The sequence below is a fragment of the Centroberyx gerrardi genome, chromosome 7, assembly GCF_048128805.1.
Source record: "Centroberyx gerrardi isolate f3 chromosome 7, fCenGer3.hap1.cur.20231027, whole genome shotgun sequence".
Lineage (NCBI taxonomy): Eukaryota > Metazoa > Chordata > Actinopteri > Beryciformes > Berycidae > Centroberyx > Centroberyx gerrardi.
In genome coordinates, this window is record NC_136003.1 from 16,992,190 (window position 1) to 17,017,041 (window position 24,852).

At 43.0% G+C, this 24,852-nt stretch overlaps 1 protein-coding gene across 4 annotated transcripts; it reads right to left on the bottom strand.

Annotated features, from left to right (window-relative positions):
- Positions 1-374: 374 nt before the first annotated feature.
- Positions 375-24,473, bottom strand: arhgap17b (Rho GTPase activating protein 17b). 4 transcript variants are annotated; one of them, XM_071921198.2, is made up of 20 exons: positions 24,113-24,473; positions 18,198-18,237; positions 13,463-13,567; positions 12,413-12,489; positions 11,929-12,040; positions 11,446-11,522; positions 11,017-11,119; positions 10,520-10,588; positions 10,158-10,239; positions 9,445-9,572; positions 8,723-8,834; positions 8,550-8,631; positions 8,242-8,322; positions 7,554-7,667; positions 7,322-7,413; positions 6,244-6,382; positions 5,093-5,389; positions 4,200-4,321; positions 3,642-4,052; positions 375-2,003 (listed from the first exon to the last, which is right to left on the bottom strand). In XM_071921198.2, exons 1-20 carry the CDS (start codon positions 24,163-24,165, stop codon positions 1,852-1,854), a joined length of 2,448 nt encoding a protein of 815 aa, XP_071777299.2. In that variant the 5' UTR covers positions 24,166-24,473; the 3' UTR covers positions 375-1,851. The 4 variants fall into 4 exon arrangements, with proteins under 4 accessions (XP_071777299.2, XP_071777300.1, XP_078140761.1 ...); XM_078284635.1 differs by lacking the exon at positions 5,093-5,389 and adding an exon at positions 2,801-2,846 and having other exon boundaries at positions 1,882-2,003; XM_078284634.1 differs by lacking the exon at positions 5,093-5,389 and adding an exon at positions 2,795-2,846 and having other exon boundaries at positions 1,882-2,003.
- Positions 24,474-24,852: the final 379 nt, after the last annotated feature.

Here is a 24,852-nt window from a genome sequence, read left to right on the forward strand (position 1 = left end):
TGTTTTGACAAATTCCATTCAGATATTGTTAATTACTTTCTACAACATTCATAATGCATACAATTAGGTCTTTCAACTAAGAAAATGTTCGACTTGGCACAATCTTGGTGACAGGTAGAAGAAAACATCAGGAATCAAATTTGAAAAAGGCTTTTTGACTTGCAATGTGTTACACTTGACAAAAGTACCCAGAAAATATATGATAATTGATTGCAGGTGAAGCCATTTTCGAGTTTTGTATCCACTTTTGTATTAATTTGACAAAATAACAAATGAATGGCAAGAAGATATTGACAACTGATAGAAATAAGCACAAAGTGTTGAACAGTTCCACAATTTGTTTAATTGTTATTATCAAGAGTAATGATGCCAAAAACATTTTCCTTTGATATGAACAAGTTATGCACTTGATATAAAAAAAACAACTTTGTTCATTCTTAGGTTTCTAAAGTATGTGCAGGAAAACCAAGATAAAAGTGCCGTCAAGAAATAAGCAGAAATCAAAGTGATGGAAAATACCCCAACAAAGTAAAGATTGTCAATGTCACTGCCATAATAACAATTATAATACAAATAGGAATTTAATTATTTGGGCATGTTTGGTTGTAGCTTTAAGCCTGAGCAGGAATAAACTGTTATAAGATATGTATTGAAAATAGTCATCGTCTTTCATCACAATTGATTTGTTAGAAAAAACACAATAAATCCCTTTTATTAATAAAAGCTATTCTTTGAGCGTCACAGCCATTTTGAGCTCGGTAAATCAGGTTGGTTGTAATTAAATCAAATGCAGATGGAAAACAGACTCAAGTTCCACCCTAAAAGATTACTTCAAATACATTGAAGTAAGGGAAAATATAAACAACGGTGTATATGCTGTGGAGAGGGAACATTATGAGAGGAATGCATTTTTTTATATTGCACTCTTGCCAAAATATTTGGTCATTAGCAACCATAGTATAAAACTCAAACTGAACTGCTTTAAATTTAACTATTTTTTTCTTTGGCCCTTACTAGTCATTTCTTTGGTCCTGTGATCATACAGTAGTATACAGTATGGTCATAAAGTGTATGGCAATTATTCAAAAGCCCTTCTAAGCTGAACATCACATTTAGCCAGATGAAACTGACAAATTGTCTCAAATGCAAAACGCCTCTCATTCTGATTCAAGATAAATAGATCTACAATTTCCACTAAAAGGCTAGCTAACACCCAAATATCTCCACACAATTGTGATGAGTACAAAAATACTAGTTGTCAGGTCTAGGTTGTAAAACCTAGTGCCAAGATTTTTCATAGACCAGATTCACAGTGAAATTTGATACAATATCCAGATTTCTGTTTCCATAAACATTCATAGCATTAAATCTATAGTATTATAGCAAGATAAAAAAAAAAAAAAAAAAAGAAGAAGACAATTCGTCTCTTGAAAGCTTCACCAGCACTCTGGAGTTTAGTGGCTATATGGTTCAGGTTATATGTTCCAGTCCCATTAGCTGTATGTCTAGCAAGGCTGTGCAGTCCAATCCCAAAATGTCCAGCTAGGATATACAGTATATTGAGCAAAGGGGTTTAGATGTAAAGTCTAATATGGAATGTAAAGACTAGGTTTTTGTGGTTTAATACCGCCATTGTATGAGGTTCCAGGGTCAAGTCCCAGCATTACTGAGGAGAAGGCAGGCGGTTTGTCCACACAGCACTGGCACCCAAAGTGGATGAAGAGGTGGAGTGGTCCAGTGTGTTTGGGATTCATGCCTGATGTTTGAGTCTGAACACTAAAATCTATTACATGGACCAACTGAGTGAAGGAGAACAGTTTTTGACGGTTTGTGACAGTGATCCCTCCTCCTTCACAGAACGGTGCTCTCTGATTGGATCTCGGGGTCTGTGGGCGGGGCTGGGGTGGGGGCGGGCTCATGACCAGCAGAGCCCTCCTGTTGTTGGTCCACAACGATTTCAGGGACGAAGGCTCGTCCAATCCCCTTTATGACCAGGCCTCCGTCTATAGAGGGCAATTAGGGTCAACAATCAAATCAGTTGAAAGATGTCACACACTTAACCTCAAGCCATCAAACAGACCCAACCATAGCCACACACACACACACACACACACACACACACACACACACCACCTCAAACCAACCTAGGGAGCACACACACACACACCACCTCTCCACACTCAATAAAAGACACCAAGGATTGCTCTCTTTATTAAATCTAGCCATAATTATCTACGTACATTTACAGTGCCATTTGAGTTGCACATTTGGATTCCAATTAAAATAAATTTCTTCAAAGTGGTTTTGAGAGTATCCTTGGTGTGTTAAACTTTAAATCCTCTGTTTTCTACATAGAACTGCTGAAGGAGAGCTAGACAATGTACATACAGAATAATAGTGCACTGTCTATTATAGGTATGTAAGGTTTGGAGCGGGTTAGTTAGCAAGGATAGGTGTTAGCAGCCAAAAGCCATCCAACCTCAGCATCGGGGATGGGTTGGGAGTCACATGCATGTTAGTCCTGTTGGGAAGCAGGGTTAATGTGTGACAAATACATGCACACGTTCACCCATACATACATAAACATATGTATATTGTATGCACACAGCAACACACAGCAGAACACTGCAGAGAACACACTCCTGCATTCTTTTGTTGTTTACTCTCTCTCTCTCTCTCTCTCTCTCTCACACACACACACACACACACACACACACACACACACACACACACGTACATATACATGCAGTGGATAGGGAAGCAAGGGCAATGCATCAGCCAATCAGATCCTTACCATTACCTGCCTTTCAAATCTCATCTTACAGGCAGGCCGGCAGCTCAGACATCTGCAATATTTACATATTTCCCATCATGCTTCAGATCACCACAATTACATTTAGTGTGTGAGTCACTAGAGGAGGCAGTGAAACCATAAGCCAGAATGCTAAATGTTGCCCTGAGAGAAACTGACTGAAATCACTCAATACTGAAATACAGTATCAGCAGGCGATCGGCATGTGATTTCAACCATTGCAATGCCTACAAAAAGAAATCATGTCAACAATATTAAACTTCATTGAAGGATTTGTTCTTGCTGATTTTCGAGCACTCTTACGATGGACTTAAGTTCAATATAGATATTTCCATTACATCTGGAATTACTCTGTGCATAGATTGAGACAGTCAGATCTACCACACTACTGAAGTAGCCAAGCCAAAGAGCCTGCTCTAGTTGGAGCTAGATGAGAGTTTCCACAAGGAAAAACTCTATCATACACATGCATGCCGTGCACGCGCACACACACATACACACAGGGTAGGGCTTCTTGCACCAATGTTTACTGCATGTTAAGGGGGACACACATGATAAATACAGTGCAATTCTATCATCCTTCCTTCCTCCTGCTGGATGTTCATGTTTCATATTCTCAGATCTAGTTTTTACAGTGTCCATTTACATGCATTGGTGGTATGTATGTTATTTAAACACTATGATACTGCGTACTTTACCTGATGGTCTATAGCTAATCAGGTCACCTAAATGATCACTGTGTCCTGTATTACTACCAAAAACACATACCCACTTGAAAAAGAGGATTTTTGAGGGCGACCAGTTGAGGCAGAGAAAACATCCACTGTACCTGTTATGATCTTGGAGGCGGAGCTGCAGATGTCATTACCATTGTCATTTGTCGGCGGCTGTGGGGGCGGCGGCACGCTGGGTCTGGGGCGCGGCCTGGGAGCCGGCCTAGAGGGCCGAGGGAGAGATCCGGAGTGGTAGAAGAGGAGGGGGTTGGAGTGGGGTCCGTCGTGAGGTGGAGTGTCGGGTGGGGTGGGAGTGCTGGGGGGAGAGGGCTCCGACTCCCCCTGCGCCTGCTGGGCTTGAGGAGGCTGCGGGGGCGGGTGGCTGGGGGCGTGGATGAGGCTCTCTTTACCAGGGTGGCGTCGCGGGGTGATGGGCGGGTGGTGCGGGGAGCCGGGTGTCTGGCTGCCGGGGTGGGATGCGTAGGGGCTGGCCTGTTTGGGCGGGGCCGGGGCCTGCTTCTTGGTGCCTGCAGAGAAAACAATAAAAACAATAAAAGTTAAAAAGCTACGTTCAACTGCAGACTTCACAATGGAATATTTTTCATGAGTGGGCCTATAAATATGACGGCTTCAAAAGGAACGCCTCATGTTGATTGTTGAATGCACTCTCTCACCTCTGCGCACCATGTGTGGACTGGGCCCCCTTGACCCGCCCTGAGAGTGGGGGGTTCCTACTGTAAGATGGACTGAACCATTCCTCTGGGGAGGGGGGGTGGAGGTGAGCTCGCGCGCTGGGCTGTGAAATACAACGGATCCACATGTTAATCCATCAACATGTCACCTGTGCTTTACACTCAACAAGCCAGTGCTGCAACAACGCAGGAAGAACTCATGCATAACATTCAAAAATTGCATCATATTTTCATTCAAAGGCTAATTTCATGGCAATTACATTGGATGAAGGTTATCACATGTCGAATGATGAATGATTTATGACAAAAATGTTTTAAGACAATTATTTTTACTCATTTAACTGTCAGACAGACGACGGGATGCAAAAACAGAACAGGAAATGGTTTGTTCAAGAGGCTGATCAGAGGTTCACTGATGTGCTACATGCAAGATCAGATGACACCACAAAGTGGTCAAACAGCCAGACAGACACATGTCAGACAGACACACTGACAGGCAGGGAGGAAGAAAGGCAGGCAGGAAGTCAGGTACATTTTCAAAATAGGCTGAGCTTAGACAATCACCCCATCAAGGAGGGGGAGGATAAAAGTTGCCTGTAAACAAAGCAATACATCATTTCCTCTGTATTACATTCTTAATTTAATTCATTAGCATAAAGCTAAATCAAAGGCTGTGGACATTACAGACAACATTAATTTTTTAATGTAATGACTTCCAATGCGGGAAATCAAGTTTGCCTGCACTGTAAACTCAAAGACCAATCAAACACAGGACAAAGTAAAGACAAACATAAAGGGCGGGTGAGCTCCGGATTGCTGATTGGCTGTGAGCAGGCGGTGGAGTAGGGGCGCTGTCTCAGCTCGCTCCTCCTTACCTGCTCTCCTCAGCGCTGAGCTGGGTTACAACCTGAGGTTGCACTGTGGCTACCTGGACCCCACCACCTAGACCACCACCACCACTACTACCAGCACCACCCAGGCTGGGCTGCTCAGCCTCTGCAGCCAGGGGCAGAGCCTGGGGCTGGGGCTGGGGCTGGGGCTCAGGCTGGGCAGGACCCCAAGCTTCCAGAGGGGGCAGTGGGGGCTGGAAGATGGGTGAGGTTAGCTGCGGCTGCTTTCTATTTACAGTGCTGGTTCTACGCGGGGCGGGCTCCGGCTGTTTGTTAACAGTGCTAGGGAGGGGGGAGAGGGGAGAGAGTTCAGGAGGACAAACCACACACCATCAGAAAGAGCGAGAGAGCGAGAGACAGAGGGAGAAAGAAAGACATCAGAGTGAGAGTGAGAGAAAGACAGAGATGGTCAGAGAGACGGTGGGAGAGAGAGACGCCACTTCCCTGAGATAAATAAAACCATTTCAGAAAAAAAGACCGAAAGAGGACATAAAACCAACGTAGCACATGACAGTGACCTTTGAACTAGAAGAACTTTGAACTTCTACTTCATTGCTGGGACAGAACAGACAGATGCCATACCATACAAACAAAATGCAACAGAGGGAACCCACACAAAACATAAAGCCAGCAACCTACAGTATAACCTAAGCTTTAATGGGAAATATAGGAGATAACACAAGAGTACAACAAATCCAAAGTGAGAAATATAATTGCACACAAAATGATATTGCAACATGTTCAAAATGGTTTCCCTTTCAATAAAAAAGGCCTGGAAGAGAAGTGCTTATTCATCGTGTTCATCACCAACCTTAAGAAAAACACATAATTGATTAGCTTGTGCTGAAATCATCTAGACATAATAATACTGTGGTGTCGAAATTACACAAAACATTCTTCACTTCTTTCGCTCATCAGAAACTGGATTCATGGGGGCTACATTGGACTACTGCACAGCTTTAAAGTTTGGACACGGCAGCTCTTCAGTGGGTGTCTCAGTGACTGTGATGGACTCATCGGCCACTACATAGTGGGCCGACACGGCTGGGCCCCGCGACTCCTGCCTGCTCAGTGTCTTGGGACGGGACGGGAGGGTGAGAGGCAGGCTGAGGCTGAGGTTGGGGCGGGACAGGTACCTGTCTTTACGGGGGCTGTGATTGTCCCCCTCCTGCCCCACCAGGCTGCCGGGGCGTCTCCTCTCTAGGTTGGGCTCAGGGTCCGGGGTCGCTGGGTGGGTGGGCATGGCGAACATGCCCGACACGTTGAAGTCCACCTCTGGAGGGATGGAGGGAAGAAGGGGAGGCAGAGGGGAGAGCAAAGATGGGGAGAGATGATGATGATGATGATGATGATGATGATGATGATGATAATGATGGTAATAATGGTGATTATAGGAAAAATCCACCCTTGGATACTCTTACAATGTTATAAATCATCATTCTGTGATGTTCTATGCATTCCAGGAGTTGTTTTTTAGTGTAGCCACTTTCCCTCAACTCTACTTATTCAGTTAGTGACTTCCTACATTTCCCAGAATGCCTTTCGACAATCCACAGAGAATGGGCATGAACTTGTTGCATTCAGGTGTGGGTTATACACATAGGCAGGGAGAGTAAAAGCGATAGCATAGCATAGTAAGAGCAAGAGAGCGAGAAACGTGAGTCGCACCCCATACTCAAAATGCGACATAAATGTTTCTGCTATTAAAGTCCATTGCAGCTCTGCTGGAAATATCTCAGCAGAGCTGCTCAAAATGCAACATAAATGTTTCTGCTATTAAAGTCCATTGCAGCTCTGCTGGAAATATCTCAACGTGATGTCACTTCCTCTATGTTTGACCGTGGGAGTAAGAAAACTGCACCACCAAACAACAAAATGGGTCCAGAAATGCAAGGTAAACAGCTGTTTTTTTTTAATAGTGTTTGAGGGTGGATTTTTCCTTTAAGTCCCGTAGTTGTATCTATATAAATGTGTATTCTATTCTATTCTAATGAATAATATATATATATATATCATTAGATATGTAATTAGAGGGATCTACTCACTACTAACCAAGCATTAACAGCAATACACTGTCACAACTATCTCTTTTCTTGCATATAAAAAATTGCATTAAAGAAGGAGAAGGAGGAGGAGAAAATTGCACTAGGAGAGAAGCAGGGAAGAGAGAAGAAGTGTTACTGCAAAGTAAACAGAGAGCGAGAGAGGTATTACCTTCAGGGAAGAACCAGTCAGCATGCTGGATGATGGGCTCTATGATGGCGACCACATGGACCGATGTAGCTGCTGCCATCTCTGCCAGCGTCCTGAATACAAACACACAGACAGACAGGGGATGGAAAGCTCAACAACACAACACACAAGCACATCTTTCTATCGGAGCCAAATCATACAACATGAAGTATCGTGAGGTGAATATGAGGTGAATAGTACGTGAGGTTCTCACCCCTCAGTCTTGGCCCAGAGCAGGTTGGGCCCCAGTACTATGGCGATGTTACTGGGAGTCATCTTATTAACCTCGCTGTCCTGAGCCAGCTTAGCCAGGAACTTCACCAGATACCTGCAACAGAGGCTTTGCATTTGCTTCACAAATCTCATTGCAAACATGGCTGGTGCCATCATGGAGGTCCAGTGGAGAATTGGCTGTACGCAAATAATTGCTAAATATATGACAGAGTTAGAAAAAGAAAGATGCTTGAAAAAGATTGCTGTGGCGTGGGTGTAGCTCAGTAATGTTAAAAGTGAAAATGAAGGGTCCGGTAAGATCAATTTGTTTCCAAATTTAGGATATGCTACTGCAACACAGGAAACTGTGTTGACTTTAGCCCTAGTCTCTGCTACAAAAACACTCAGTTATAGCTTGAGAAGAGTCTGCTCAGTTAACCTGAACAAACAACTGGTTTGTGGCTTTGCTTGCTAGCTAACTAACGGCTAGCAGGCAAATTTAGCAAAGCAACAAGCAAGATATGTTATCTAGTGCGCAAATCAAACATGTTTACAACAAGACAGTGATGGAACAGCTCTCTACAACATGTACTGTATTACCTTTTTTGTTATGGTTGAATTCATAAAGTAGAATAGAATAGAATAGACTAGAATAGAATAGAATAGAATAGAATAGATGTTGATCTTACCTGAGGTTGGCCTTGTGAGTCTTTGGCAAACTGTCACATGTCACCCACAAGGCCTGAAGCCTCTTGTCAGGGTCAGACACACTGAAACCACACACACACACAAACACACACACACACACACACACACACACAAGTATTTACCCTTCACTTACGTGCCAGAATATCTAGAACAGCTTTTGGGCAAACACTGCCTCAGGTATGTGTTTAGCAATTATTAGCACCAAGTGTGAGTGTTATAAAAGGAGATAATAAAAGGAGGAGATAATTAAAAGACGTGTGTGTGCGTGTGTGCGTGTGTGTGATCTTACTTGGAGGCTTGTAGCCACTCGTCATACAGGCCAAAAGTCATGAGGGGTTCAGGAAGCTCCCTGAGGTAGGACTTCAGGGCTCCTGTGTACGATACACACACACACAAACGCTATGAGAAAACAATCTAGACCATATTGTTTCATTCTTTGTGGACTTGTAAAAGGGGCTGTACCGGCGACGGCATGGGGATCGGAGTAGAACTCCTCCAGCTGTGAGGTGGAACAGTCCAACGCTGCCTTGAGCTTCTTCAGTTTTGAAGCTCCGGCGGCTATTCTGAAGAGACCCTGGTAGGACAGCATACAGAAAATGACTGAGCGCTGCAGATAGGTGTCTGGTTTCCATCCTAATATTAGACAGGCGTGTCTGGTTTGGTGTAAGGAAAGGAGAAGTAATGAAAAGAAAGCATGCCATTCACCAAATGAGCAAGAAGGTCGAGAGAGGAACTGTTTGTTACCAGTAGAGATGTGGGTCTTTCAGGTTGAGTAGCAGACAGACTTGCGAGAGTCTTGTTTCCGTTTAGAAAAATGTCTTGAATCATGCCCCTTTGGGAGTCTAGTGATATGGTTACGTTTAAAGAGAGTAATAGCGAGCATGCTAATGGCTAACAGATGCACACACACACAGATTACACACACGGTTCTTATTCCCGCAGGCCCAAGGCTAACTGACCACAAGTTGGCCACAGATGGTTCCAGACTGTACATGCTATTATTCAGCATGTCTAGGAGGCGAGCGACATGACCCACATTTCCCTCCAGCTCCGATGGAGCGGAGGTGGGCAGTTTTACGGGTACAATCGTGTAAATCAGAATTCTGCTCCATTAGACTCTCCACTCTGGCCTATTTTTACCAAGCTCTCTCTCTCTCTCTCTGCTTCCATCGCTCCATCCATACCTCCTCCTTCATGCCGGTCTCCAGCAGCATCATGACGCAGGCCTCTAGGGGCAGGGCGATCTCACGGTTGCTCCTCTTCAGGTGCTCCTCCAGGGCCGTGCCGAACGCCGGCTTCTCCATCCACGAGTCTAGGCAAGACATAAACGCAGATAAAATCTACTGCGGCAGCACTGATGGAGTGTTTAGCTGCTTAAAAGTGTCATTTCAAACGTCAACTACTCAGTCTGGTTCATAACAGAAAGGCAACTTAGGAGCAAAGCACTGATGCAATTAGATGTCACTGAAGTCATGTTGGAGTCTCACAAATGAATTGACCGCACTCCTCCTTTTCACCATCTATCCACTATATGTCTGCCTCTTAGCAGTTAGTAATTCACTTATCAGATCCAGAGAAAGAGCAGATGTGGCACTAGATGAGACAAAGACAATGGAGCTGTTTTCACTCTGATCTAATTCATCCTGATTCAATCTCATCCTATTTTCATAGAGTCCAGGAAAAATGGAAGTAATAAAGAAATAAAACAGCAATACTTAATATGCCTATTCCATTTGGCATTCAGGAGTTTACTATTTTGGGCTTCATGTTTGAGGTAAGGGAAATGCCATGGAAAGTAACGGGGGAAAAGATAAATCAATTAGAGATGGAAAGGTTATGTTTAATCTAATTTGCATATTTAATTAAAATGCGGTCTGTTTTGTGTATTGTTGTTTACCTTGCTGTAACTGGATAGTGGGTATAGCTGCCTCTAGAGCTGCCAGAGACCTCCTGTGGTAGTCTGCCTGGGCCTCTAACAACTGATATGCATGCACACACACACACACACACACACACACACACACACACACACACACACACAAACATAAAAACAGGTCATTATAACTTGCTCTTTCATTCAAGTCCAGTCCATTCAGCGCTGACATAGAACACATATTGTGAACCAGGCATTCATGTCAACGAATAATGTTGGCATAAAGGAATGGACTAGATTTGCATTTAATTTCCAGATTACTTCCAGGTCATTTCAGGTCATTTAACTAAGGTTTAACTTCCAGGTCTTTTAACTAAGGTACTCACCATGACATAATAGCGTGCATACTCCCCCTCTTTGGAAGCAAAGTTATACATGTCTGCAGAGAGCTGGTCCTGTGGAATGGGAAAATATGTTTGTATCCATCACAAACATACAGGCAACCCTAAATCTTCTACTGCACTTTATGAAGTAACTTTTCATTAAGATATAGATGAACTCCAGATGACAAAGCAATGACCCTTTAATTACATGGTTTTAATAATCTGTACAGCATGTTCGGGCCTGTCCTGCTACTGTTACAATGCTTCCTCTGTTCAGCCTGTTCATCAGATATGATCCCAACTTGATGAAGAGGCCCTGGCTGGAATGTACAGCTATTCTCTCCACTATATACATATGGCATACTTAAACCCCCAAGGTTATGATAGCATTGTCCATGTGTCTAGCAACCAGTAACAAAAATATTATCTTGCAAAGTGAAAAAAACAAAACAAAGCTCTGCGCTGCAGGAGAGGTTTAAACATGAAGATTGTGTATCTACCTTGCATATTTCTACTTTATTGAGAGCCTCGTCCATCTCGTCTTTGAGAGAATCGGCCTTAGCTGCCATAGCCTGGTTATTGGACTTTGTCGCCTGGTACCACCTGCAGAGCAAGAAATGATTTAGATATTTGGGCATGTGGACAGTAAACATAAAGGTGTGTGAAATGTTTCCTGTATTACTAACCATGAATCACTGTGATGGATGCAAACTTTTGTTCCGCTTACACTTATTACACAGTCTAGGACAATATTCAAATACATCTTCAAAATCTTAAAAATGCTAAAAAATATATACATGTCAGGACTAGTCTGTGATTAAAGTTCACACACACCACTGCCATCTAAGAATAAATGGGACTAAATGAAAACTTTACACACTACAATATAGAATCCAATACAAAATTCTGATATTAGTAAGTTAGTGTACCTGGCCTTGGCCGAGTCATAGTCCAGAACCAACTTGGCCAGTTGCTTCCTCTGTTTTAGTATATTAGGAATATCCACCTATGAGAAGAACAGTGAGGATCACAACCCCAACATGAGTACACAAGCACTCTATAGTCAAATCAATACTGGTAAAAAAATATTCTTGTGGTAAAATTGGATTTACATCAACATGAAATATACAGAATGGAATTACAGCACAAGTGGTATGAACGGTAAATGGCACTATCAGATTACATACACAATCTATATAGGGAAATACTTACTGTATGTTTCAAAAATACTGGTGTCTACAGCAGTGTTTCTTTAACTCTATGGGTCCCCATGTTACAAGCCTATCAATATGTTAATATGAGCCCTGGGCCAAAACAATTAAGAACCCATGACCTGTACTATAGATACATGTATGTCATGCATTACAGTTAGAGGAGAGGTCTCTCTTGCTGTAGTGTCTCTGTGTTTTTACCTCAGCAAGCTGGTTGAGAGGTTCCAGGATGTCCCTCTCAATCTGAACCTCATGCTGCATCAGTTCAGAGGCCAGCCTGCTCTCTGCCTCCCCACACACATCCATCATCTTGCTGCTCATACATACACACACGCACACACACAAACACACACCAGGGAGAGTGTGAGCGAGTGTGACAGTGAAGCTGTTATCACCACATTCCTCACAGTGAGAGTAATGTTCATGTAAAAGAAGCTAAACACACATGAGAGGCCCCTTGTTAGACCTTTCACATTCCTTTCACTCCAACAACTTCTTTTCATGTCGTACATTAATTATGATCAGTTACATTCATTCTATTTACAAGACAGACAGTCCTGTCCAATCAATGAATCATGTACTTGCATAAACCATGAGTGTCATGCTGCATGCCGCCCGACAGTCTTAAGCTGCTGAAACTGGTCATGCGTGTTATAAAGCCTTGTATCGAAGTTTCCCAACTCACCCGATCAGACTCTCGTCTCCCAGCTGACTGCCTCCATCCTCCATGGCCTGGGACAGCGCTGTCAGGGGCAGCTTTTTCTGTGGCGGGACAAACAAAAGTATAATGGGAAATTAAGTTCAACTGACTCACAAAAATGAGCAAAAAGACTCCTGAGAGAGAGAAACATAGACACTTTCTGTGACACTGAAGTAGTCTAGTTATCACCTCTGCCAACGAAGCTGGCGGGAGGTAATGTTTTCACCTGTTTGTCTGTTTGTTAGCAAGATATCTCAAAAAGTTACAAATGAATTTGGATGAAATTTGGTGGTCAGATAGCCCTAAGCCAATGATCAGTTGATTAGATTGATTAGATGATTGGAGATGATCTGGATCTAGGATTTCCGCCATTTGACAATTTTTGTTTTTTAGCCATAACTACTATGCAGCGTTCATGTGCTAGTGGGAAAGTCTGACACCCAGGACTTCCAAGTTGGCTGCTAACATGCTATTTTGTCTGAAAAGTCAATCCCAGAAGACAAATGATAAACAAACATAAACTGTTATGGAGGCTGCAGTTTTGTAAGTTTGAGATTTATTCAGTATTAGCTGTGTCTTTGGGTTTAGTTATTTATTCTATCATAGCTGAAAGTGTGTGAAAACATGTTGATGGTACACACGATAAAGATAAGACGATGATTTAACTGACAAAGTAATAAAATGTAAATTCCTTTCATTGTGTGTGTGTGTGTGTTTGGGGTGGGTCTGCTAAGTAGCGATAGAGGAGAGGTTGGCAGGAGGCCAATGATGAATATTCCCTATCCTCTGTGTTATGTAAGGAGAGATGCTATGTGGTCACAGCACAAGACAGCAGGGCCACTGCTAATACTGACGACCACGGCGTACTTCCTTATCATTTCATTTCTCTAGGAGCCATGTGCTAAGCTGAGATCTTTCTGAGCAGCTCGATTCTTAGAGCAAAATGCGAAGGCTTTGCTTGAAGATGTCAGAGGAACTGAATGAAAAGAGGAGCAAAGAAACAGAGTGACGAAGAGAAGATGTAGCGCTTCTTACATGTCTCTTCTCTGTGTCTGTGCCGAGTTGACCCTGCAGGCAGGACACCAGCCTCTTGTGTGCGTTGTGCGACACCAAACGTACCAACTCCATCCGCCTCTCGATCTGTAAGCGCGCACACACACAAACACACACACACACACACACACACACATTGCACTCAATGTCATAAATCTTAACAAACACAATAGGCCTGCTGTGGAAAAACATCACTGTAGAATTACTGTGCACTCGGTATTAGCAAAGATATAACGAAGATATAAGGAATAATGAAGGATATTTGTCTCCCTGTGCTGATGCAGGCTCATCTCACCCCTACATGCACATTTTCCTACTCATCAGAAACAAACCAGGTGAGAGCTACAAATCAAAACACAGATGCTGCACCGAGCGCACATCCATCTCTAAGCTTTCCATCCTGCTCTTGTTATTGGAAAATGATGTGAGCATGTAGGGGAGCGCTGTTTGTCTCGCCCGTGTTGCCGTCTGTTCTGTGTGGCGCAGCGTGCAGCGCTGGAACAGGCAGCTCTGACAGGCAGATGGAAGCGGTGTCACGGCAGACGAGTAACACAGACTGACGGATTGTGGTCTTTACAGGGAGCGGAGGAAACTTTTTTTGTTTCAACATCTGACGACATCCTGCAGAGATACTACCGTGGGAAACAGATAAATCAGACTGGCTGGGCCATCCTGATCTACTGATTATACTGTACAATATCCTTTACAAAGGAAATGACCTATAGTACTTAAAAAAATACTGCCACCATCAAATACATTGTATGTAAGGTGTAACATTTATGACATAAAACGTATGACATACTGTATATTTAGTTCATTATTTTGAACTAAAGCCGCCAATATGGCTGTGGTTGTAGGGTTACTGGCAAGGGGTTACGGGAATAGAGCTCACACACACACACACACACAGATTTTGCATCTGACTAGCTGTCTGTTGTCTAAGTATTCACTTCCTCTTCCTGTTTCACTGTAAACATCCAGCTGTGTCACTGCCATTGCTGTCAGACCCCCATCTCGCTCCCACTCTTCTTCCCTTACTTTTATCCTTACTAATTCACCGTCTTCTCTACGCTCCGGCCCTCTCTCACGGGATGTTTCTGCCTCTCTCCCATGCACACACACACACACACACACACCCACACACTGCTCCTCCTCCCCCTCGTCCTGCAGCTGTTGCTCCATGCCAGACCACAGCTGGACTTGGCTTCCTTGCCTGGATCCAATTGATTTCGCTCACCATCCAGCTGATCCCTAGCTTTGATTAATGCATGGAAGTCTAGCTCTATCTGATGACGGCTCGATTGGATCCAGACCTTCCGACACTTGATGCCAAGAAGACAGAGAGGGATAGAAAGAGGCCTGAGTTATTGCAGTGCAGGCTGTATGGCAGACGGGATACACTGGGTGATCAGGCCGTCTCCGTCGATGGAAAGTGTTTTCAGTGTTTATATATCAAACGACCCTGGGGACGTACACTGAATATACAAAATATTATCATCTTACTGATATTGGGTTGCAGCCCCTTTTGCACAATCCACATCTCTATTGTCTCAAAGCTTAAAAATACTTCTCGAACTCGTCTGCTTCTCTTTATCTACATCTCCTCCTTTGTGATTGGTACAGATTTAACAAGGGAAATCAATAAGGGAAAACGGCTTTTACCTGGATTCATCTGATCAGTGTGTTTCATAAAAAGAGTAGGTAGGTGTCCCTAATATTTTGTACATTCAGTGTAGATGGATTGAGTGAAAATATGAGTCTGACAATGTTATCTGGCAATTGATTACAGTAACCATTTTTTTTTAATTATATTTTGACACCATTATTGGGCAGCTGTGTTGTCTGTGTTGTCTCAAGCAGTTAAGGAGCAACACAGGAAGCAAAAGAGGAAGCTGTAGATTGTAAGAGCCGGTGGGCAACAAAGCAAAGCATGCCAGCAGGCACCTGATGAGCGCTTGCACAGACAGGAAGGAAGAGGGGTTTGAAGTCACCCTCTGGTCCAGACTGACCCTGAACAACACAGCAGTTAGCCAGTCTGACAACCGCTCCACCTTAGACGGTTTACTGTACTCACAGCAGGAGATTTGTCCTGGGAGAAACTCAATTGAGGAAACAGACGCATGCATGCAAAAGCAAGAAAACACCCAGATAATAGGCACACACACACACACACACACACACACACACGGTTGATTAACAGAACAGAGACAACCCCTTCTGCCTGCCTCTCCAGTTAGCGAGCTGTCCAAAGGTTTACAGGCCTGTTACTGCCATCTTATTCCAGACAGCCCAGTAACCAATGAAAACAGTGAACGGAGCAAGCCGACGACCTCTGACCTCCCACAACAGAAAATGTGGAACATCTAGTGAGTCACAGAGGAACTGGGCGGATACAGTTTTGTCCTCTGGCTTGTTGCTGCTTGGGCTGGCTGGGTAGCTGGTTGACTGATGAGCTGGCTGGCTGACTAGCTGGCTGGCTGGCTGACAGATTACTAGCTGGCTGACCTTGTTGGCATGCTGGCTGGTTGGCTGGTTAGCTGATGACAGTGCAGAAAAACGTTTCAAATGCAGTTATAGTCCAAATAGTCATGTTTGCTTGCTTCACAGACTGAGCCAGTGTTATCCCGTGATTCACACCATGAAAACTTGACTGTGGGTTTTTCTGTTTGGCCCACCAGCTGGTTAGCTGACTGATTAACTCCCACTATATATATCTGCTATGAGTATGTGCCAGTATCCACAACAATAACAGTCCACTGGGCTTCCTTAGTGGCGTGTTAGTACTGAGATCAGAGCCCATCCAGTCTGACAGCTCCGCTCACCTCCCCACTTCCCCTGCTGAGGCAAGGCATGTCCAAACAAGATAAATGCCTTAGCCAGTGCTGAAGACTATGGAAAAATGAAGAGAGAATACTACTGCACCGTGGAAATTAAAGTGTCAAATTTCAACGAGTTGGACAGTTCAGAGAAGGGTGTGTGTGTGTGTGTGTGTGTGTGTGTGTGTGTGTGGGGGGGGGGGGGGGGGGGGGGTGCTTTAGGGGTGGGAGGAGGAGGAAAAAGGGAAAGGAAAAACTATTCTTTTCTGCTCATGTTTGGAAAGAGTGAAACACTTTTCCTCTGAATTAATTTATTTCATTCTTTCAAATCAAAAAGCCTTCATCTACAGCCTTTTGTGAACCAGCATGCTGATTCACTGGACTCAACTGTGGGCTATACATTTTTGTAGAGAGATGATGAAGTAAACTTAGTGAGTAAGCAGCATATCTGTAAATGATTACCTGCCAGACTGTTACAACTCACATTGTGGATACATCATACGTGGCCAAATTCTGTACAGCATACGTCCTACTCAATTATATAAGGTCTCGAACTCAACATGTTGTTATGCCTGCGTACATCCAAGCCACTTCCACTATGCTGATCGCCTGACAATCACATTCCTCACTGAGAACTGGTGCTAGAGGAATGTCTAACACAGCACAAAGCTCCTGTCTTTCAGGACAAGGACCAAAGAGAGAGGGAGAGAGAGGGAGAGAGAGAGGGAGAGAGGCAGAGAGGAGGGGAGTATATTCTACATTCTCTAGAAGGGTTGGGTCAGTTTGTGCTCTGTACTTTTGGGACAAAGGTATAGAACTCAGAATTAAACTACTACCGGGTTCTGTGATGGGAACTAAACAGTTAAAGAATAAAACAAGCAGTGGCTGTTTGTCTTGTTTACTTTCAGCACAATTTTCTACATTTTTTTGTAAATATTCAATAATACTAAATCACTTTGCTCACCATGAGTATTTCTGTTGTGTGTGTGAGTGTGTGCTTGAGCCACAAGGGGTTCATAGTTCAGTGCTGCGTGTCATAAAAGTGTGACTCCAGTGATTAAATGAGGGCCTGTTGAAAGAGGTATACGTTCATTCACCCACACTCTTTCACCTTTACTTTCTCACTCTCACTGCAGCCTGTCACTCCCTTTCACATAAACTCCTTTTTTACTGTAAACATACTCCCTGTCTTTCTCAGTCACTCGTATTTATTCACACTCTTTTCCTAGCTGTGATCTCACACATTTGCTAGCCAGGATCCCCCCCACCCCCTAACACACGCACGCACACACACACACATACACACACACATAACGAACAGCTCCAGTGTGCTTTCAAGATCACAGCACATTGCCAGGGTTTGCCTTGATCGGAAAACCATGGAGGCACTTTCCCACAGTGGCAAACCCATGAGCTGGCAAGGCATTACTGAATGAAAGAAATGTTTTAATGCCAACAGTTGTACTCCAAGACTGCAGAGAGACTTGGCGTCAACATGCTGCTAAGGCATGATGTCTTTAACAGAGACGTTAGGGGAACTTGTTGAACTAAGTCCTGTGATTAGGCTACTTCTATAATACACTCTTCCAGGAAAGGATGTGTAAAAGCAGCACTTTGTGCATTGAGATAGTTAAAAATAACAGTTTCGCCCAGCAGTGTTACATAGTGCACAGCACACATCACCTTTCATAGGTGACAGACACTGGATCGCACAATTACAGGAACCTGTGAACATTTTGTGCTAACCCTTGCGGGCACAGCTGAGCCAGCTACAGTGAATGTGTTATCAGAAACCATTTACATAGATTATTGTCAGCAGTGTGACACCAGATACCATTCTGTCTGAAGCATCCTAACAGTTGATGGAATTGAACAGACATGAAGGAGAAAGTCATATTCACCTGTAGGAGGTCATCACTCAGCACCTCAGTTTTCTCGGCCCTGTTGAGGGAAACACAAATCAGAGGTCAAAGTTCAAAGACTGGCAACACATGGATGGAAAAAGACAAAATACAGAACCTTCTGTGAATTTGTATGTATTTTGACTCCTGGTGTGACATCCTAAAGAAATATTTATTCAAAAACCACATACTTTGACTAAGACCCTATTTGCAAACTGCATAATTTGGTTGCTGTCAGGTGAAAATAGCATATCTCCAATTTTGGCAATTGTCATGTTTTTACTTCAATTGAAGGATTACATGGTCCTCTATGGGCTGAAAAAACTCTCAAACCTCTTGGGCTTATGAAACACTCTTAAAACCCACTGGATAATGTTAAAAAAAACATTGTCACTAAGCTAAAAAAACAAGGCTGTTTTTCTGTTGTTCCTGAAGAGTTGACATTTTGAAGATACAAGTTTTCACCCAACAGTGAAAACATATGGTATCAAAACAACAAAGCAATTGGTAACTGACTTAGATGGAGCACCTGTTATATGGCAAGTAAACTGACTTGTTAACCCGGAGACTTGCAGAAGCATTTAAAATGCATGCTTAAAGATGAGACCACTGTATGTCATGTCCTGTCATGTTGTTTGATTCAGAAATCTTGCCGCTCACTGTTTGGAACAAATGCAGTTCCATGACGTACTGTGGGTTTAATTCCCTTATGGAACAAATGCACTTTCATTCAACTGAGCAAGAAGTAACTTGCAGTAAAAATATCCAGCTGAAAGACCGCCATGCTGCGGATTGAGCAGCAGGCAGCAGGCAGCAGGCACCAGGCGCACCATGTCTATCCAGCCCAACCTGTCTCAAATTTGCACTGTTGTACCTAGAGCAAAGTTACACACCGCACAATATGCTTAAATCCATAGTGAAGTGCTGTCACATGATGTTATATTGTTACATTGTGTAATGAATTAGTTAAATGTTGAATGTCTATTTATGAATGTGTCAGGAAACATATCATTAGTCTTTATGAATTACTGGGTACTATACAATTTATGAAGCAAAGGGATGAATGGCTTTCACACACACACACACACACACACAAACAACCACTCTCACTCAAAACATGTACAGTAGTGTACACAAACACAGAAGTCCACCACCACTTGTGCCTGTGGCTGTTTTCCATGATGGACCTGTCAGTTTGCTCCACCCTGTCAGAACACACACTTCCTGTTGTGTCATGTCCACCTTGTTTGTTATGGCAACAGGGGGAGGTGGGGGATGTGTGTGTGTGTGTGTGTGTGTGTGTGTGTCTATGTGTGCCAAGTGGCTTGTTGATGTCTGAAACACACCACACACACACTGTACATGGGAACGGCGTCTAGAAGGGACTTACATCATTCCAAAACTTCTACTGTCAGCTTACTCATCATCAGCAATCTCATGAATGTGTTTTGTCATGTTTGTAACCATAAAAAAAAACATCACCTGCATGTTTCTAAACACATTTTGAAGACACATACTCCATTCTACTGCTGTCTATTCTAAATGCATTTCTCACATTTCTATGTTTATGAAAGGAAAGGTTAACAGAATCTGTTGTGACCACATCACAGGACTAACCACACTCATTTTTGTACAGCTGGGACTTACAAAATTGCTAATGGAGCACTGAGGTTATAAAATGTTGTGTCTATAAATGTGTATCTCCATTTTTGTCCCTGTTTCACAAAGTGTTGCACGTAATTTCACAGTGCATGCAAATCTGGTTTGGAAATGCACTATGGCCATTACCAAATTTCATATCCAAAATCAGGGTTTGCAACAGTAATAGTTTGGGGTCAATGGACAAAATTATTGAGGTAAAATCCTTGTTTTTCCCACCATTTGAGAAGTACAGGCTTCTATGTGCCACAAATGCATAAAATCAGACAGTTTGCTTTTATTTCTTACATGTTACTCAGGGCTTTGGGTATCGGATTTTAGTCTCGGGTAAAATCTCCGAAACCGATCTCCTCCGATATTTTAGCCTGGTATCGGCACAGATACCGATACTGGTATCGATATCCCTACTTCTATATATGGGACATCACACTCCCAGCCTTTACAAGGCTTAAAGCCAAAGGTGAAAAGTGTATTTGTCACCATTTCTAGTAATAGAATACTTGGGGAGATGGAGACAAATCATTATTCCCCATTCCTTGGTTTGAATACTGCTGAGCTAGTGAGACCACTAAATGAGGTCATCACTCACCCTATCAATATGTAAACAGATACACACATGCATACACACACACACACACACACACACACTACAGAACTCCCTACAGACCTTTCCCCTCCCATTACCAGAGTATGCCAACAATATAGGCCTAAATCTCACAGGGATCAATTAACCCTCTCCCACACAAGAGTTATTACCTAATGCTGCTGTAAGTCTGAGAAATGAGATCTTCATAAGTTACGCCCTACACATACCATGCTTACCTCACTACTGCCTGAACCCTCCTCACTGTTACAAGAAAATGCCTAAGGCTGCACTGTGTTGCCTCTAGCCTATGTGCAGAGATTTTAGTTTAGTTGGTGAAATTATTAGAGGTGGACCAGCAAAGATTTTATCAATCTTTTACGGGAGGCAAGGGTAGAAATCCTAGAAGCTGCAAGGGCTCACACAGGGCTATAATAGTAAAAGCAATAATCCACGAGATTCTTGTTTTTCTTGATTTTGGCGACACCTCTGGAGATAAGCGGTCAACGCTTTGGTGTTTTACGCTCATAGGTACTGGCCCAACATGCTGTAATAATAAAGACACTCAATGTAGACTGCGGCTTCTTATATTTCTTCTGTCTTATACTACTTTTTCCAAACAAACCTGCTGTTGTTGCTTCTGTAACCGTAAAACGCATCACTTCCTGTGTAGCAGAGGAATCCCCTCATAGGTGTTTAGAACAGCAAATGAAACAGCGGCGTAGTTTAAAATCACTATTTCATGGCAGCAATGGAGACACAGAGGAGCAAAACGGACACTTATTTATATGAAAAAGTTGTGGATTATTACTTGAACAATTCTAACAAAGGCTGTGTGATGGCATGAGATAGCATCTGCAGCCAGAATACCTACACACTGATCCACATGATCTCATTACAGAGAAGCTATGCTGGCTCGCCTCTGGAGGTAAAAGCTACATGGGCAATTTTTAGATTCCTATCAATATTGAATTAGCATTGATTTGAGCAGAGCGGAGCTTGGCCCTGGCCAGCAGCTATTGTTCTAAGAATAGGCTTCCTCCAATGCTAGACTCTGGGAGAGAACTTGGAGCAGAACAACACAGAAAGCTTGTGCTGAATTCTAACTGTAGCGATGTAAACACAGACTGTGTACATGGGCCTATCAATGAGCCAGTATGATAATAATCATCCAAGAAACACATAGTCTGAGAACTGTTTTATACGAATCTCCACATGACGCACTGTGATCCTAAACTACAATGCCTATATGTTTTCATACCAACTCAAAGACTCTGGGTAAGAAACAGCTGTTCTCTCAAAGGTGCTACAAAAGTATGTGGGCATTCATGAACACCGCACACCGATTGTGGTGGAACGGTTTAGGACATACACACACCACAGTTCAACTACATGTGAATCAAACAGGCTTCCTCCTTTTGAACTGTACCACTGAGGCTCTGTGGTGTCCCCAGCCCACCGCTGTGTCCCCGTCAACAACCATGGAAATGCTTACTCCACAAAACTCTCCCTGCCTGGCCTTTCCTGAGCCAAACAGAGAACCACATCATCAGATACTGCCATGGGGGGAGACACACATTCAACTGAGAGGTTTGGTTTGCCTATGATTCAGATAAAAGCCATCCTCCGGCCGAAATCTGTCACCATAAAGGCATTCGGCTTAAGCTCTGCGTTTCTGGAAGTATATCAGCAGAGTATGAAATGATTCAGGCTTCTCTTTAGGGCTGGTGGTGTATCATAGTTTAAAGTATATGGATCCAATCAAAGGTATGCATTGTAACAATATCATCAATGGCCTTTGTGTCTTTAATGCAATAAGTAAGGGCACACTGTAGCATCATAAAAAAATGTACATTAAGCACAGTCTAAAGCATAAACACATGTGAACATTGGTTGGTATACTACAGTCATGTACTTTTCATTAAGTGTTATTGTATGGGAAAAACAAATGCAATAGGCTACATTATCATTTTAAACCCCTAAATTTGGAAAATAATGTGATGTGATATTTTTGCCATTTTGCCCAGCGCTACTGCTTCAGTTGCGCTGGGCAGATATTGCAGATATTGAGAATAGGAGTACACATATTCTCAAAAACAAACAAACAATCAAACAAAAACGTTTACAGGATCCTCTCGGCTCGGATGTAGTGGAGGGTAAAGCCACCTAAACTCAGTTTACTCACTTCACTTTTTTATTTTTGCATAACAGGCTACCCATTTAGGCTGACATGAATCTTTAATGCAAATTTGTAGTTTACTTTATAGTCTGTGGTATCAGATAGATGTAAATGATATGACAGGGTTATAAGACAGGGTCTGATAGGAAAAGCAGCATGAATTGACACAAACTGTTTTGTATATTGGTGGCTGTTTGTGATGATTTATTTACCACTGCATCGCTTAGCCCAGCCAACTATTTTGTGACACCCTCTTTGTTTCAGTCCTGCAGTGCCACAGGCAGGACCGGAGGCATTTTGGCTTGTTGAGCTCTACCCAGAGCGGGTGTGTGCTTGCTTGCATACACAGATGCCTATCTGTGAGGAGCTGTCAGTCCGCTCAGTTGAGTTTTACTGCTCTTACACAATATATGGAAAGTTCTGAGGAATCCAAGGCCGTTCCTTAAAGGCTATTGGTTAGAAAGAGGGCAGCGTAACATGAAGAGGATAAACATGAAGCATCAGCTGCAGACTGTATTAACGTGATAACTGGAGACTGTTGATAGAGAGCATTGGTGTTGAGAGCCTGAGGGAAAGCCCCTGTGGAGGTGAAGGGAGGGGAGTGCAGTGAAGGAGAGAGAGATAGTATGTGATGTGTGTGCGTGTGTGTGTGTGTGTGCATGCGTGCGTGCGTGCGTGCGTGTGTGTGTGGAGGGGGGGCAGGGAGGGGGACACTGGGGTTTTGAGTTTCCTTTCTTTTTGGCTGATGTAAACTATGATGGCCAGCCAGTATCACTATGCAACAGAAAACATTTCTCTAAGTGTGTGAGGTTCTTTACATCCTTATGAACTGTGCAACTATAGAAACAGCTGTAATCCTACAATATGATACTATATCAGATTGTGATTTGAAGTCTCTCTAGGTATATTATTGGAATATTGTAGGGATCTTATAGTGATATCAGAGGAAATTTAAAAATACCATTAAGTAGGCTAGCATATGGTTACTCTAAACTCACTACTGAGTACCACAGACACCCTGTAAGTCCACATAGCCACATTTTGGCCACAACGACCACATCTTTGAATCCCCTTCACTTTCTCAAACTCCTTTTATTACTTTCCCTCTGAGAGTTAAGTATCAAAAATGAATATAATTATGCACATACATTTTGTTCAAGCTTAGCAACTCATCACTAGACTCCATAATGTTATCTTTCTTACATCCTAATTAAAGTTTCCAGGTAATTGTTCAAGAAAACGTGGCCGAACCCTTCCGACGCCGCCCACAATAGATAGATAGAAGAATTGCAGAGGATGGTATGGGGAATAAGGGAGGAAAGTGACTGCAACAAAACTGACAACTGACATTTGCTGTGTGTGTGTGTGTGTGTGTGTGTGTGTGTGTGTGTGTGTGTGTGTGTGTGTGTGTAAAATGTAATGACATCGTACCAAAATATAGCCGATGCGTGACATCAACTTGCAACAATGCATGTTAATAAAACAAAGACCCACCTTCCAACAGTTTGGTTGGCGAGTTGCTTCATGCGGTTGAATTGTTTCTTCATTGTTTTGCCTCCTTGGTTCTATCCAACAAGTCAGTAAAAGTTAGTAGGCCCTCCGAGCGCTGTCGTTCATCCACCGTGCAGCTCCAAAAGTTGCGCTACGTCGCAGCCATTGCAGGGCAGAAAGGGCTGCGATCCGACTTTTTCGCACTACAACACAATGGTTTTCCTAACTGAACCCAATGACATTACCTATCGCTCTGAAACGCTTTAAAACCGATAGCGAATCACTTGAAACAAGCCTTTTTCTGCTCCTGACTCCCCATTGCCACTAGCAGATGTTCTATTAAAACTGGTTTAAGTGCAACCAGTGTGGAGTGTAGGAAGAAGGAAGTGCCTTTTACTTCCCTACTGTATGCTGCATGGCCCAGTGGTGACATGTGATACCTTTGTAAAAAAAAAAAAAAAAAAGAAAGAAAATACACCCACTATTGACTCAACTGCTTATCATGGTCATGTCAAAGTCATACACGTTATAGTTATGTCAATTCGATGAATAAACAATCACCATGATTTCGGATGACCATCAAAATCCTGACTAGGCCTATATAAAATCTAATTATAAAGGTAATAGGCCTACTTGTCTTTTAAAGTCTGCAGACCTATATGTGCTGACTGAGCCATTTTTGAATGACAGGTTGATGATGACAAATTGGAGAGAGATAATGACAAAATTACACCTAGGCTACT